Source organism: Chroicocephalus ridibundus, chromosome 1 (assembly GCF_963924245.1).
Source record: "Chroicocephalus ridibundus chromosome 1, bChrRid1.1, whole genome shotgun sequence".
Taxonomy (NCBI): Eukaryota; Metazoa; Chordata; class Aves; order Charadriiformes; family Laridae; genus Chroicocephalus; species Chroicocephalus ridibundus.
The window spans coordinates 114,641,056-114,655,221 of record NC_086284.1 but is presented as its reverse complement, the minus strand read 5'-3'; the positions used below and the strand labels follow the sequence as shown (position 1 = coordinate 114,655,221).

General features: G+C 35.9%; 1 protein-coding gene across 5 annotated transcripts in view; it reads left to right on the top strand.

Annotated features, from left to right (window-relative positions):
- GBE1 (1,4-alpha-glucan branching enzyme 1) overlaps positions 1–14,166 on the top strand; it is a 387,946-nt gene that overhangs the window by 277,544 nt on the left and 96,236 nt on the right. For all 5 annotated transcript variants that reach the window (XM_063347805.1, XM_063347765.1, XM_063347776.1 and 2 more), the window contains 2 exons: positions 10,951–11,076; positions 12,578–12,713. In XM_063347805.1, the coding sequence (XP_063203875.1) occupies positions 10,951–11,076; positions 12,578–12,713 (262 nt within the window). The remainder of the gene's footprint in view (positions 1–10,950; positions 11,077–12,577; positions 12,714–14,166) is intronic.

Genomic DNA, 14,166 nt, shown 5'->3' with positions numbered 1-14,166 from the left:
ATTCTCTGCACTTTTTTTTTTAACCCCCAAAGAGCGTGACCTAAGGTGTTAGGGACTCTTGACTTGTTGGGCAGGGAGACAGTAGGAGGAGGAGGGGAGAGGACAGTGGAAGAACCATTTGGGGCTGTAGGCTACCCCAGTTATAAGACACCACGGGAGTAAGTGACAGGAAGTGGAGGTGTTGAGCATGACCTGCTTTATCCCCAAAACAAGTTTCGCTGTCAGTTTGAAACAGCTGTGAATGGGAGCATCAAAAGTTAGAATGCTATGCCACAGTCACCCAACTGCAAGGTGCATTATGCAGCAGTTGTCCTTTATAGAAAGGCTTTATAGTTGAGGATAAGTAATACTTAATGCTTGGGTGCCCCTATTACATACTTCAGCAGCTTCTTTTCTACTTGACATGGCTTGAAACAACTCTAATAAGTTACACTTATTGTGTGTAATGTGCTTTATTATTATGGTTGCTTTTCAAACTCTGCTCTCCTACCCCAAGCCTCTCAGTTGCATAATACATACATGAATGCTTTTAGATTATGCATACAATTTTTTTTATAGTCTTTGAGCTACATCACTGTTTTAGTAACTTGATTTTGGTTCTCACAGTGGGGGGGGAAAAGTGTATTTTAGAGATGCCAGTTTTCCTTTAACTTATGATTTTGAAAAAGATTTTCAAAATCTGGATTCCAGACTGAAAGAAAAGTTTGAATGCTGTCCTGCAGCATAGATAGATGTGGTGTTTTCTTTTTAAAAAAGTAAACTGGTTGTCCCTCAATACCTAATAATGCCACCTTTGTGTAGCTAACAGTTATAAAGCCTATTTTTTCTTCCTGTAGAAATCCATGTACTTTTAGAATAGTTCATGATATTCAAGTGAAATATTGTCTCTACACTTGTGCCTATAGAAATCTATTGGGAATGTTTCCATGTGGTATTGCTTCCATTTTAAACAATTCTTCTGGGGTTTCCTGTACTTTAACAGTTTGATTTTTCCCATTATCTCTGCATAGATATTTTTGTGATACTAGGCTACTGTCTACATCTTTTGAATTCTTTAATACTTAAATAAACTATATAGTATTTTTGTTAGTATTTACTAATATCTCTTAGTCTTAGTTTTCTAAGAAGCATGGAAACAGGAAAAAAAAAACAGCAAAAGCTTTCCTTCTTAATCTGATCTAGTAAACTAGTTAAACGTGTTCTTAGGTTCTTCATTGTAATTGAAATGCTTAATTCACAAATGGAGCTATATCTCCCTCTTTTGGAAAATCAAGGCATGACTTCATGACTTGGCTTTGAAGATAGGCTTTTGCTTCTTTCATGTCTTGATTATTTTTTTTAAATTTATTTTCTTTCCCCAAGGGGGAAGGGGAGAAGGGGAAAGAAGGGGGAATTGTGAATGAATATTTAATATCCCTAATGAGTTTATAGTCTAAGAGCTGATGTGATGATATATTTACAGAATAATAATTTGCACAGCAAATATACCTCTCTCCCAATGACTTCTGAACCACAAAGATTCCTCTGCAGAACTTTAAGTGTGTAAACCACCTGAGAAGTATTACTGTGTGTCCAATAGCTAAGGAGTATCTTTTCAATATTTTATTTAAATGCTTGTCCCTTTAGCAGATTTCTTTGAAAGAAAATAGCTTGGAAGAAAAGTAAAACAAAGCAGACAGCTTTGTCTTGACTGACTTAATTTTGGCAGTAATCTTAAACAGATGAGGGGGAAAAAAAGTTGGAGAAAGGGAGAGCTGGAATAATGTGATTAGAGTGTTCTGTTACTTTTTCTTCTCAGTGTAACCGATTTGCAATTTAGAAGGAGAATAGCCTGGCAGAAGCAACACGCTGTCAGTTCTTTCTGAAACATCTTTTCAAGTTTTATACTCAATTCCCTTGTTAGGAAATGACTTCAGTGACTGCAAGCACCTTGACAGATACTCTTGATTTCTTGGTTATTTGGAGCAGTAGGAATAGAGTATGGTAAAGTTTTTCAGTGGAAGGTGAGTTCTGGAAAGCTCTCCGGTTTTCCATGCCTCCTCCCCCACTGATTTGGGTGGAGGGTCCGTTTGGGGAGGAACTCCTGGCTAGGAGAAGCTGAAGTGTTGAACTACTGTTCCCTTTTCCTCTTTGCTGCCTCTCCTGAGCTTTGTTAGGCAGGGCTGTGCAGTAATAAGATGAGTAAGGCACTAGTGAAGAAGCTGTGTTCGCTTCTTCATTCCTCACCTTCCATTTTTGAGGCTATTAAAGAGGGAAATGTTTTAGTGTGTCTCTAAAATCTGTCAGGTTGAATGAGAAAATTCCAGAATAAAGCTCTTAACACTGCTGTTCTATCCCAAATTTTTGTCAGGCTTTTGTATTTTTATCTAAATCTTCTTTAAGGTAAGCTGTGTCAGGCAAGGAACCCTGAATTCTGGTCCTGGATTCTGCAGCAGGCTGCATTATCTTACCAGAAGGTGTTCTGCTGTGGTCCCATGTATTAAAAAAAAACAAACAAACAAAAACAAAACCAAAAAAAAACCCAAAAAACCCTTACAAAAACATTGCCTCTAGACTCTAGTGTTTCTCTTGCAAACCAGTATGACCTGTAGAAAAAGAATGATAATAGTTGCCCTGTGGTTTCCTCTGTGTGCATGGGGAAGGCAGGGGTGGCGATGTGATTTTATTTTACTTTTGTAAATGGGTTCAATTTACATCACCTGCTGTCAAAAGACCATCAGAACTGTGTATTCTATACTGGGTGCTAACCCGGGATGTGCTTTGTGGAAGAAAAGTACTTTCAGTTGATGGTTAAATTTCACTTCTCTATTTCTGTAGCAACTTGAGGGAGTTGAGAAAAGGATGATCTAATTAAGAAAAAAGAAATGTGATCTTATAGCAGGATTGTATCAGTTACTCAAATGCAGGAACTGTCATTAAAACTGAACTGCATTTATGGAATAAAATCCAAGAACAGGTATTCTTACAGCAGCAATATGTCCTAAGTATAAAGTTTTGGAGAGATTAATTATTTTACAAAGGTGAAAATGTAAGGTTTTCTTTGTCTACAGTGTATATTATACTAAAAAAATCTTGTGTGTGCAAGCAGTTTTCTTTCCCCGTGCACTCTTAGAACTGAAGGAGGGGAAATATCTTAATGTTTAACTTCTAATAAATTTTACGTATTGGAAATAACTTGTTATGTTATTGCAGCATCTGTCACAAGCTTCCTAGAGAGTCTTTATTCTGTCATGCTTCTAGGTTTTTGGGTTGAACTTACTTTCAAATCAGGTGGGTGTTATTTAGATGAGGTAGTGTTTCCACTTGTATTCTTGTGACTCTTACATATGGATAATATTGTCTCAGAAATTAATAAATATGAAGCTAGTGAAATACTATAAATTGTAAAATATTGAAATAATAGCTTATTGCCCTTATATAAATAACGAAGTCACTGACATTTCTGTATTTATATTAAAGCTAGTCCACTCTTATTATGTTAGCTATTGTTGGTTTGATGGCCAATTTAATTTCATTGTTGTATTAAAAGCCACATATACCAACAATCATTCCAAGTGCTTTCAAGCTCTTAAAGTAATGAAATAATAATACAGTGTTTCAGAGCAGTTTATTGGCTTGCATATACTCATCAGTTATCTAGTTATCGCCTCCTCGTTTTCCTCTCCCCAACTCGAATATAAATGACAAACCACTATACAACAAATTTCGTGAACTGCAAAAATATCATTCTTAATTCTTTAAAACAAAATAATCCAGCAGATGCTAGTTTTAAATGAAAATAAATATCTGAAAAATAAGGAATTATCAAGACAGCATGGCTTATTTTTATTTCTAATGTTTGATCCTGTATCATAATCAGTGGAAGCAGAGACAGATGACTTATGAGAACACATTATAAATGAATATAATGCTCATGCATGGGATGAAAGACTGCTTTAAAAGCAGAAACAGAAAGCTAAAGGAGTGGATGCTAAGCAGAGAAACTGTCTGATCTTATATGTAATGGTCACTTGAATTATTCTCCCACGTTGTTCTGAAGATCTGTGTACATGTACACTGGAAGATGAGTTAGTCAAATGAAGCTGATGTGAAGAGAGGATGAAGGTGGGCAAAAAGAAAGAAAGGGGATATTCATAAACACAGATTTTAAATGTGGTGTTTTGTGGCCTGTTACCGTAAAGTTTTGTCGGTCATAACAATAGCACAAACACGTTAAGCTCTACTTTACATGTGGGTTTACATTTTATCTAAATTTGTATTTGTGACTAAACTTCTAAAGTTGTTACTTGCAAAACTTTCAGACTTTTTATTGTTATTGATAATTGCAGAAAAAAAGTGTGGCTTCGGTTCATAAAAAGCCAAGAAATTTCACTGAGTCACAGTAGTTTATAAGTTGTCTGAACCTAAGTGCCAAATTCTCCTTTAAATGCCCTGAGGCCTCCAGAAGGGGCTGGCAGATGTACTGTAGGTGCTGTGGAAGACCTGTGCTATTTTGGAAAGGCAGAACAGTGGGATACCCAAAAGTCTCAACTTTCAGTGCATCTGAAAATCGAGGCCCCTGAATCTCACTTGTCCTGCATTGGAAGCACCGTTAAGTTAAAGGAAACCTATTTCAGCCTCTGAATTGTTCCACTGTGTTACTGCCTTTTCTGTGTTACACTAGGCTGCTCTCAGAGTGGTCGTTCCTTCTTAGCTGTAATAAACTGCTTTTGAGAGTTTTAAATGTCATCAGAATAGACTTGTAAACACTGTACTTGGTTTTATTCTACCACTCCCTGCTTCATAAATTCCCTACACTCTAGTGAGACAGACATGGAACACAGTGTCACTTTGATAGTAATATTATGTGATATTTAGGTCTTCCAGCAGTCCATCACTTTGAAAATTGGAATGCACCTTTGCACACCAGTCTTCACAGACCTTCAAACCTGGCCGTTGTTGGCTATATGCTTGCTCTTATTGCAACCATATGTTTCAGTTTTTCTAGTGATTTTTTTATTTATTTATTCAGGTCTGAAAGTTCTTGCTTAAAAATTAATCACTTCAGCAACATAGATGCCTTAAACCTTGGGTTACTAGGACATCTTTTGACTACCTTGGTGTACTCATCTATGAAATCCACTGTACTAATTACAGGGGTTTTGGATGCTAAACTTCATGTGTGCTGAATGTTTTGGACATTTGTGTGTTGAAAACACACCCAACATCTCTGTAACGGAAAATGCAAACAAGCCACACATTTTAACCTTTACATACAAAAGATGAGCAGCTTAGGTTAAGCTCTTCACTTTTTGTTGTTTTACAGTTGTGCTTATATGAATTGTATATCTGTGCCATGTCTGTTTTTAGAGAAAATTGACTTTTTAATGTCAAATTTTGAAGGATGTTTTAATTCTGTCTTTCTGACACTTGCTTATTTGTGTAAGAGCATTTATTTACATGTATTTATGCTGATATTTTACTTGGAAGCCAGAATCATGTGACGTTCAAAGGTCATCAAGGACTTTGAGTTTTTACATATTATTATGTGACTGTATTTGCCACCAGAGGAGGGGAAAAAAATACCCAAAACTATTCAGGTGAGCTATATCTAGTAGTGTTAATGTAGGCAAATTCTGCATGACTAACTTTTGAATTTTCCTGAATCCAGTGGGTATGCCAACTTGGGAAGTATGGGGGCTGGGGGAGAGACTTCTTAGTACAGAGTTCTAAACAGGTTAGCTGCTGTAAGATACTTCCTCCTTTCGACAAAAATTGCCATGTTGCTCATGGATTACGCAGTTTGATGGTTAAGTACTACTCTATCTTATGTTTCAGACAAAGATGTTTAATGTAGATGGTGGCGAGTTGTCTTCGTCTGTTCTTTGTCTTTGTTAGCTTTTCTGCCCTTCTAAATTTGTGCAGTGTAAATGTAACTCTTCATATGTTGATTTCTTCTTAACTTAGTTTTGGCTTTTTCTTAGCACTTTAAACACACAAATGGAGGAGGATATGTTATTTTGCCTAGGAAACTTGGATTTCCTTTTTCCCCCTGCACTTGTCGTGTTGGAGTGTTTTCTGTGGTGACCAGCATTGCTGCTTCTCCTTGATAATTTTACAGAGCTCATATGGGTAAGCCTTTAAAAGGTGACTTAAATCACAGAGCTGAAGAAAGTCAAGGGTAACCATAATGCGGGGACATGCCTGTAATACGAAAACATATGAACAGTAAAGGGCTGTTTGATACATATGTGTATTAAATGCCTACTGCAGAACTTCCATATGCTATGCCTGATGGTTTATTACATGTAACAGCTAAGTTTAACTATGATTTTTCTAGCAACTTTATCTGTATTTTCTTTTATGTTCTTAAAAGCCAGCAAGATGTATGCTGTTACGTGGCTTTAGAAGCCAGCATAAGTGGAAAAAAACCTGATAATAGAAATACGGTGACTATTTTTACCTAGGATTTTCTTTAACTAAAGCTTAAATGAGTATAAACCAAACAGGTTGGTTGTGATTAAAGGCTAAACTTTTGCCACTTTGTTTGGGTCACCTAACAAATGCATTTCATGTTATAGTAGCAGTGTGCATTTTTAAAGCTTTATTTAATGGGGGCTGTAGTGTTTTTATCAAATGGTATGATGTGCCTCCTCATATACCTTAAGGAAAGAACAGGGACATATCTCTTAAAAATGAAGTAGGTAAATCCCAAGGCCAGTTTGAAGAAGCCTATTTAATGAAGATCATGATTTTATGTATGTTCTCTAGAGAAGATTGTTGAGTTAATTAGAAAATGTAAGTTCAGCTATAAAATGTTGATGAGCTAAGTGGTAGCTAGCATAGGTTATGCATCATAACTTTTAAGAATTTTTTGAAATGAGTTAAAAAAGCAAGTTTGGAACAAAAGTAAAGTATCTGTTAAATACTCATAGGCACTTTGTCAAAAGGGCTGTGTGATGACTATATTAATTATTCTTTATGCATATATAGCCTGTAGCAGCAGGTGCAGAGTATACACGGCAGGTACTTTTGATATCTGAACACTGCAGAGAATGGACCACAAGTAATAGTCTGGAGTGAGTGGAACAAGAGTTTGTCTTTCAGTTTTACATGTATACTTAATATTAGTCCTTTTATTACAACTCTTATTTATTTGTAATTAATGGTTTAAAGAAATGCCAAAACAAATATGGGAAAGCTATTGGACTGTTTCCATTAGAGTGATTTTTGTCAGTCTTGGGCTGAATTGCTGTTTGGTTTGGGGTGCCATTCAACTTTTTTGCAGGGTTTTTCTTTTTTTTTCTTTTTGCTCATGCCTCAGCTAAGCATGATGGTGTGGGAGTTCTGTCTCAAGAAACTTTAGAAAATATTTATCTGAAGCCTTTCTACTTGAAACTTATTAATCGATTTTCTACAATATCAGGAGAGAGGAATAAGAAGTTGATTGAGTATAGAGCTTGGTAATTAAGGAAAGGAAAGATTCAATAAATGGGATTCACATAAAATTACGAAAAGGCTTAAGCAAGCATAGGAGATGAGAACTGAAATTTTTAATTTTTAGGGATCATTTGATAGAGGTCTAAAGAAACTATGTTGATTATGCTCTTGTAAGTCAGAAGAACAGGATTTAACTTTACCAGCTTTAGTATTGTAATGATTCCTTTCCTGGGCTAGCGGTGTTCCTCTTGACTGGGCTTTCTCTGTGCACAGCTCATGATGCTCAAAAATGACAGCAATACGTGAGCAAAATTGAGGTTTCTACTGTTATGGTGGGGTTCAACTAGATATAACAATGGCTGGATATATTTGGAAAATCTTCCTGAAGACCTGCACTGTGAAGAAGGCAAAAAATAAATTTTCTGAATACTTGTTTATAATAAATGCTTCCCCCACTCTTTTGAGTTTTTGAAATTTGCATGGTTAAATTGTTTGCCTTCTTTTGTTGAATAAATGTATCCTTCTCTTAAGAACATGGGAAGTTTCTTATATCTTTGCATAATAAAACTGTAAATTAAGTTCTAAAAAGTGTAAACTAAAATTTTAGATTGTGAACCTTAAAATAGAGCAGACACTTAAGTCTAGTAAGACTGTTAAATGTGCAAACTCAACCCTTGCAGAAAGTCGTAGATTAGCACCACCTATTTATGGCCTCTACATTGTTACTATCGTAATAGATGACAAATACCTGTATGCCTCTGCTTCTTGAAGTTTTATTTGTAGCTATTAGAATTCTGGGTGTAAAAGCTGGTCAGGAACTTGTACAAGTTCCTATAGAAGTCTCTTAGTTCCTGGAAAGTCTAACCAATCAACTTGACCCGATAAATGCTTTGAATAAAAGCGAGAATAGTATTTAAACAAAATGACTTCTGAAAAACTGGTAAATCAAGTGCAGAGGTGCTCATAAACGAGGGAAAATATGGTGAATTTGTGTGACTATGGAATAATAAAAGTTATTGTAAGACTTCAGAAGAAAGGGATGCAGAGAGATGCTGTGTGTGTTAATTAACCATAACTGTGGAAGTGTGGGTAAAAAAAAAAAAAAGTGAAATAACTAGTTGCTCATTTGAAGGTGTTTCTGGGTTTTTTAAGTGTTTCTTATTGCTTAATGGACTAAATTAAAGAGTATGCATGACTGATTTTAGTATTTCATAATAAATAACCTTTTTCTTTTTCCCCCTCCAGTATCATCTCATCTTTATATTAAAACAGTACTACATCTAATTAAATAGTATTCTGAATTTAGATTAATTACCTCATTTCTTAAAATAAAATGTGCTCACCCCTCATAGGCCTGTGTAGTATAAATTACACTGGAGTATTACAGAAGAAGGAATGCTAGCTTGAGTAGCTAGGTATGGTTATTATGGTTATCTTATTTCTGTGATGGGTAAATTGGGACAAATTAGTAAAACGAGCAATAGTGTCATCAGAAGTCTGATAGCAGAAAGAGGAGATAATTTTTATTATTTTAAGAGTAACTTTCAAATTGTCAATGTTATCAGCCAGGAGGATCTTCATAGTGTTGATATAATTGCAGAAATACCCTTTTGGCCGGCTCTTCTTCATCTTACTTTCTCCTGTGGTTGGGTTAAGGATACAGATAATCTATCAAAATAATGAAGGACACTTGCAACAGGTGAAAAAGCAATTCTTTGATAATTGTCATCTTCTAGTCTACTTGTTAGGAATTGAGAGGAAAGAAAAGTCATTCTTTTAATAAAAAAAGAAACAAGGCAAAGGAAAAAGCTCACCTCCCCCTTTTTTAATTTGAGGCTTCTTATGATGCTCATAGCTCTCCTTACAAAAAAAAATGCTCCCAAAAACCAACAACCTAACCAAAAAACCATCATTTTAACAAAAGCATAATGAAGAATTTCAGGACTTTGCTTTTTTGTACCTTTCTGGGTTATAGATTTGCAAACCTTCTATGTTATTGTTTTAATGGCAGCCAAAATACTGAGTAAAACCAGGGTGGTGCTGTTCATTCTGCACTGAGGAATGGGGGAGGTGGGGTGAGAAGAGAGAGATGGAGCGGGATTCTTTCTGCATTTCAAGAAGAAAGGCCTGACAACAATTGGCTTCATGGGATAACTGCTTTAATTAGAATAAGAGGAGAAATACAAATAATGAGCAAGTCACCTTCAAATGCTGGGCACCCTGCATTAGCCTGGCATCAGACAATGCCCTGGTTGATTTTTCCTATGGCATGCTGTGTGGAGTGGATCCTGTTCTTGAAGAGAAGCTCTTCTTTTTGGTCATTCAAGCTAGGATATATTTCCTTTGAAGAAAAGGACTTTACTTGTAAAGCCTGTACTCGTGAGAGTTTCTTGCTGCATATTTAGACAAAGGCAAGTCTGTGTGGGTGATGTAGTTGCCAGTACCAAGGGGGAGCTGCCTGTGGGTCCCTCTGTTATGCTGAGATGGCTAAGGTTGTCCTGCAGCCAAGGGACATGTGCAGCACAGCATGAACCTGTCATCCCTAGCTCTTAAACATGCAACGCTACCTTCCACCCTTTGATTCTCATACCCTTTCCCAAGGGTATTTTGTGAGTTACATATTTAATAACTTAACAGAGCACAAGTGGCCTGTTCAAGATCACCAACTCTTTGAATACAGTATCTTCTGCAAGGTTCTGGTACAATATTATACTAGTAATTATTTCAATTTTGCTATTGTGTGAAATTATAATACTCCAAAAGGTTCCTAGGTTTGTTGTTTGGTCACTCTTTCTGGTGAAGTTTTATGAGCTTTTTGAAGGAATTGAAAAGAATGGGCCTTTTAATCTCTTGTTATAAAATAGAGGAAACCAAACACGGAAAGTAAAACTCATGATAATACTTACTAGAATGGCGAAGGGACCTGGAGGAACTGAAAGGCAGCGGCAGAAACTCAGTAATTCAAATTTTACTCTTTCCCCTTTTCTTGGCCTGAAAGCTGTCCTGTGCTGCTTGTTTTGATTTGTGGTTCTGGTCTATATGATATTGGTCAGGGCTCACAAAGCATAGCAAAGAAGGAATTAAGATGTTAAAGTTGGCTTACTAGGTTGTTTGCCAAGTAGACAAATCACAGTTCTCATCTTGATGGCATTATACTGCATGTCTATTTAAATTCATAAGAATATGGCAGGGGAATAGCAACGACAGGGGAAATTAGGGAACCTAATAGTAATTCATTTGGAAAGGCTCTTTCTCCCATTACTTATATGAAGCTTCCGTATTTATCTTGCCTTTCAGCTTCTGCTTGTGAACATCACTCCTGTGTCTGATGTGCCTGGTTTGCTATCCCTTTGCAAATCATCTTTGTGAACAGGGTCATTCTTCCTTGTCTTGACTTGCATTGTATATTTGTGTGTTCTTTAAATTAAACTTCTGTGTAGTGTGCTATTTCATTCTCCCCTATCATTTACATAGGAAGTGTTACATGAATTATATATATGACTGCATGCATATGTTGTGGTTATTTTATAGGTGGTGATTCGAGCTCAAAATGGCGAACTCCTCTATCGTATTTCACCTTGGGCAAGATATGTAGTCCGTGATGAAGACAAAGTAAATTACGATTGGGTACACTGGAATCCACCACAGTCATATATAGTAAGGCTTACATATTCTTTTCAAAAAGTCTATAAAACTGTGTAACGTGTCATCTTTGCATCCCTGTTTGGAAGAAAAAAGAGTTGTTCCACAAAAAGAGGGTAGCAAACTAGTGAAAGTAGCTACATGAGACACGAAGGGTTTTTATTCATGGCTTTGACAGAAACAAGTGACTTCAATGATGGATGTTGTTGAGCTACTTTTTCAGTCTCCTGTAGAGAGTTAGTAAAGTTACTAAAGAGAGTTACTAAACTAAAAAATAGTTACCCATTAAAGAAGTATTTTAACTTCAGCTTGCTGTGTGCTAGGCAAGCTTGATAACTCTTCTATGACTGGGTGGCCCTTTCTGGTACAGAGGAGGAGAGCTGGGAATTATCAAAATTGGGTTTAAGAATTAGTTAGCTGCAAATACAAAGTTCAGTACTCCAATAATAAGTCAATGCTGTATGAAGTCAAAAAAAGCTTTCAAAAGTAACGTGCTCATGCTCCAGTTGAATCCTAGTTTTTCATATGAGGAAATGCATTTATTGATTTTTTTTTTAAAGCTGCCTTACTTGTCATGCACTGCTATAAGGAGGGGAACTTTTTACAAGATATATGGAAAATATCCTAGGAGAACATTCAGAAACTTCAGACTGAGTGATGTTATTTCATATTGTTACAGTTTTTGGTGTTTTCACTAAAAAATGGTATGTAGCGTTCTATATTATAGGAGCTGCAACCTCTGTTTTCAGTTAAATTTTAGCACCCGCCTCAAATCATGAAACATTTGCTTGACCAAGAAAGGGTAACCGTCATGGAAAATCGCTTAACCAAAAAAAACCAAACTCAAACCCCCAAAAAACTCTCATTACATAATCTAGAGTAACTTTCTTATTTAGTTGTATAGTTTATATGAATTTAGTGACCTACTCTGTATCTATGATGCTGTGGAACATCTAGATTCTCTATGAGAGGAGGAATGGGGAGGTTGGGAATGCAGTGATCTGTATGACCTAGAGTAAAAAAGAGGCAAGAACATTTAGGGTGCAGACAAGGCCTCACTGAGTTAAGTCAGAAAAAAAAATTGAGCCCTCTTATGAATAGGAGAGCAACTTCAAATACCTGCAAAAAGCAGGTAAGCTTAAAAAATAAAAAACTATTTTTCTATTGTCATCTTCTGTTTTCAAATGAGCTTCGTAGTAGTTCAGAAGAGCTTTAGGGTACAATGGCTGTTATAAGTTTATACACTTCAGTGTAACTTAAAAAGGGTATAAGAAAAGTGTTGAATCATGTATGTCCAGTTTCTTGTTCATTAAGAATGTTAGTTTGAAATAGACACTTGCTTTTAACAGTTTAGAATGCTTAATTACTTCTGAAATGTTTGTGCTCTTGAAGGAAAACAAAACAAACCTCAAACTGTTTCTCATCTTGTGCAAATTACATGATTGTGACAACACTTCCTAGCTGTCGTATCCTAATGACAACTGTTGTGGTTTTGTTGTTTTTTTTTTCCTTATAGCATAAGCATCCTTCCCCCAAGAGACTAAAAAGCCTGAGAATCTATGAATCTCATGTGGGAATTGCTTCCCCAGAAGGGAAAGTAGCTTCTTATAAAAACTTCACATATAATGTACTACCCAGAATAAAGGATCTTGGTAAGTAATAGCAGAGATACTTGCAGCGGTAAAATTTTTGTGTGCCTGTGCTCTTATTAGAAAAGATAATTATCAAGCGTCTATAGGTCTCTTGCATTTTCAGATTACATGTACTATAAAAATAGATTCTTAGGGCAGCAAAAATTGTAAACAACTGACATCTATGGAGAAGAAACAACAACTGAAATAGGATATGTGAATTAAAATCCATTCCATAGATTAAGTAAAATGTGATTGCAAAAGCCTAGATAAATACTGCAGAGCAGTTTTCTTTGGAATGGTTTGCTTTCAACTTGAAAAATGACCTGTTTTTGTGATATGGTCCTCAGAAAATAGTGTTCTTAACTGGTTCTGCTAATGTAAATTTTGATTCTAAGGAAAGACAAAGAAACACCTGGATAGAAAGGACTGTTCTTTCTGTTTGCTAGAATAAGCATGCTAAACTTTTTATCCCTGAGCAGTTGCCATGAAGTATCAGAACATGGAAACTTTAAATCCACTTTTAGAAAAAAAACTTCTAGTATATTGGAGGGGATGTTTGAAACAGCTGGCGTGATTATCTCAGGAAGCATAGCAAAACTGCTCACCTCGATTCCTATTTGATGATTATTTTTTTCCTGTGGTGTCTTTGCACTGTTTCTATAATAGACAGTATTAGAACCTGCTGACTTTTACTGCCCTGTGATGAAATATGTTTTGTTACACTCAACTGTAAAATAATCCTGACATCTGTGGCTGAGAACTCTGTGGATGGTGGCTGTGCCTATGTGGTGTTTGATTTATTTAGTTATCAGAGTGCCTGAATAAGCCATGTTTTTCATGTAGGTTTTACCTGTTAAGTCAGTGTTTCACAGAATGTGGCCTTTTGCCTTTCAATAAAGTTGAGCTTGCAGGTGAGGTGAGGGAGTTTGCATATCTGGAGGCCCTCAACAAAAAGTATTTGGATACCACATTGTGTATCTGTGACTCTTTCCTTACTGCCAAAGAATTTCAGTTGTTCCAGGAGATTAATAAGTCTTAACAGAATTATGAAAGCTTTCTGCTTTACCTAGAGATTTTTTTTCTTTGGGGGCAGGCAGAAATGTCGTGAAAAGGCTGGTACACCACAAAAGCAGTATGAAATTTAGGTAGTGTATATAGAAATGATAGATAATGTTTGTTTTTATTTACCTTAAGTAAACAGTGTGGGCATTAAGCCTTTCTGTTGTTTAAATGTTTGGGTTTTTTTAAGGACTATTAGATTTGGTTTTGGAATGTCTTGTTAGGACAAGCTTAAAGACATCCGTATTTAAGAATGATAAGATATTAATACTTTGTAGAAATATGTGCATGACAAATAGCAAAATAAATGGCAAGCAAACCGAATGAGATTAATTTGATGCTATGTTGCTGTTTATTTACAAAAATGCTGTAAATAAGTTCAATGAGCCTGAATTACAAAGCAGCAATGAAT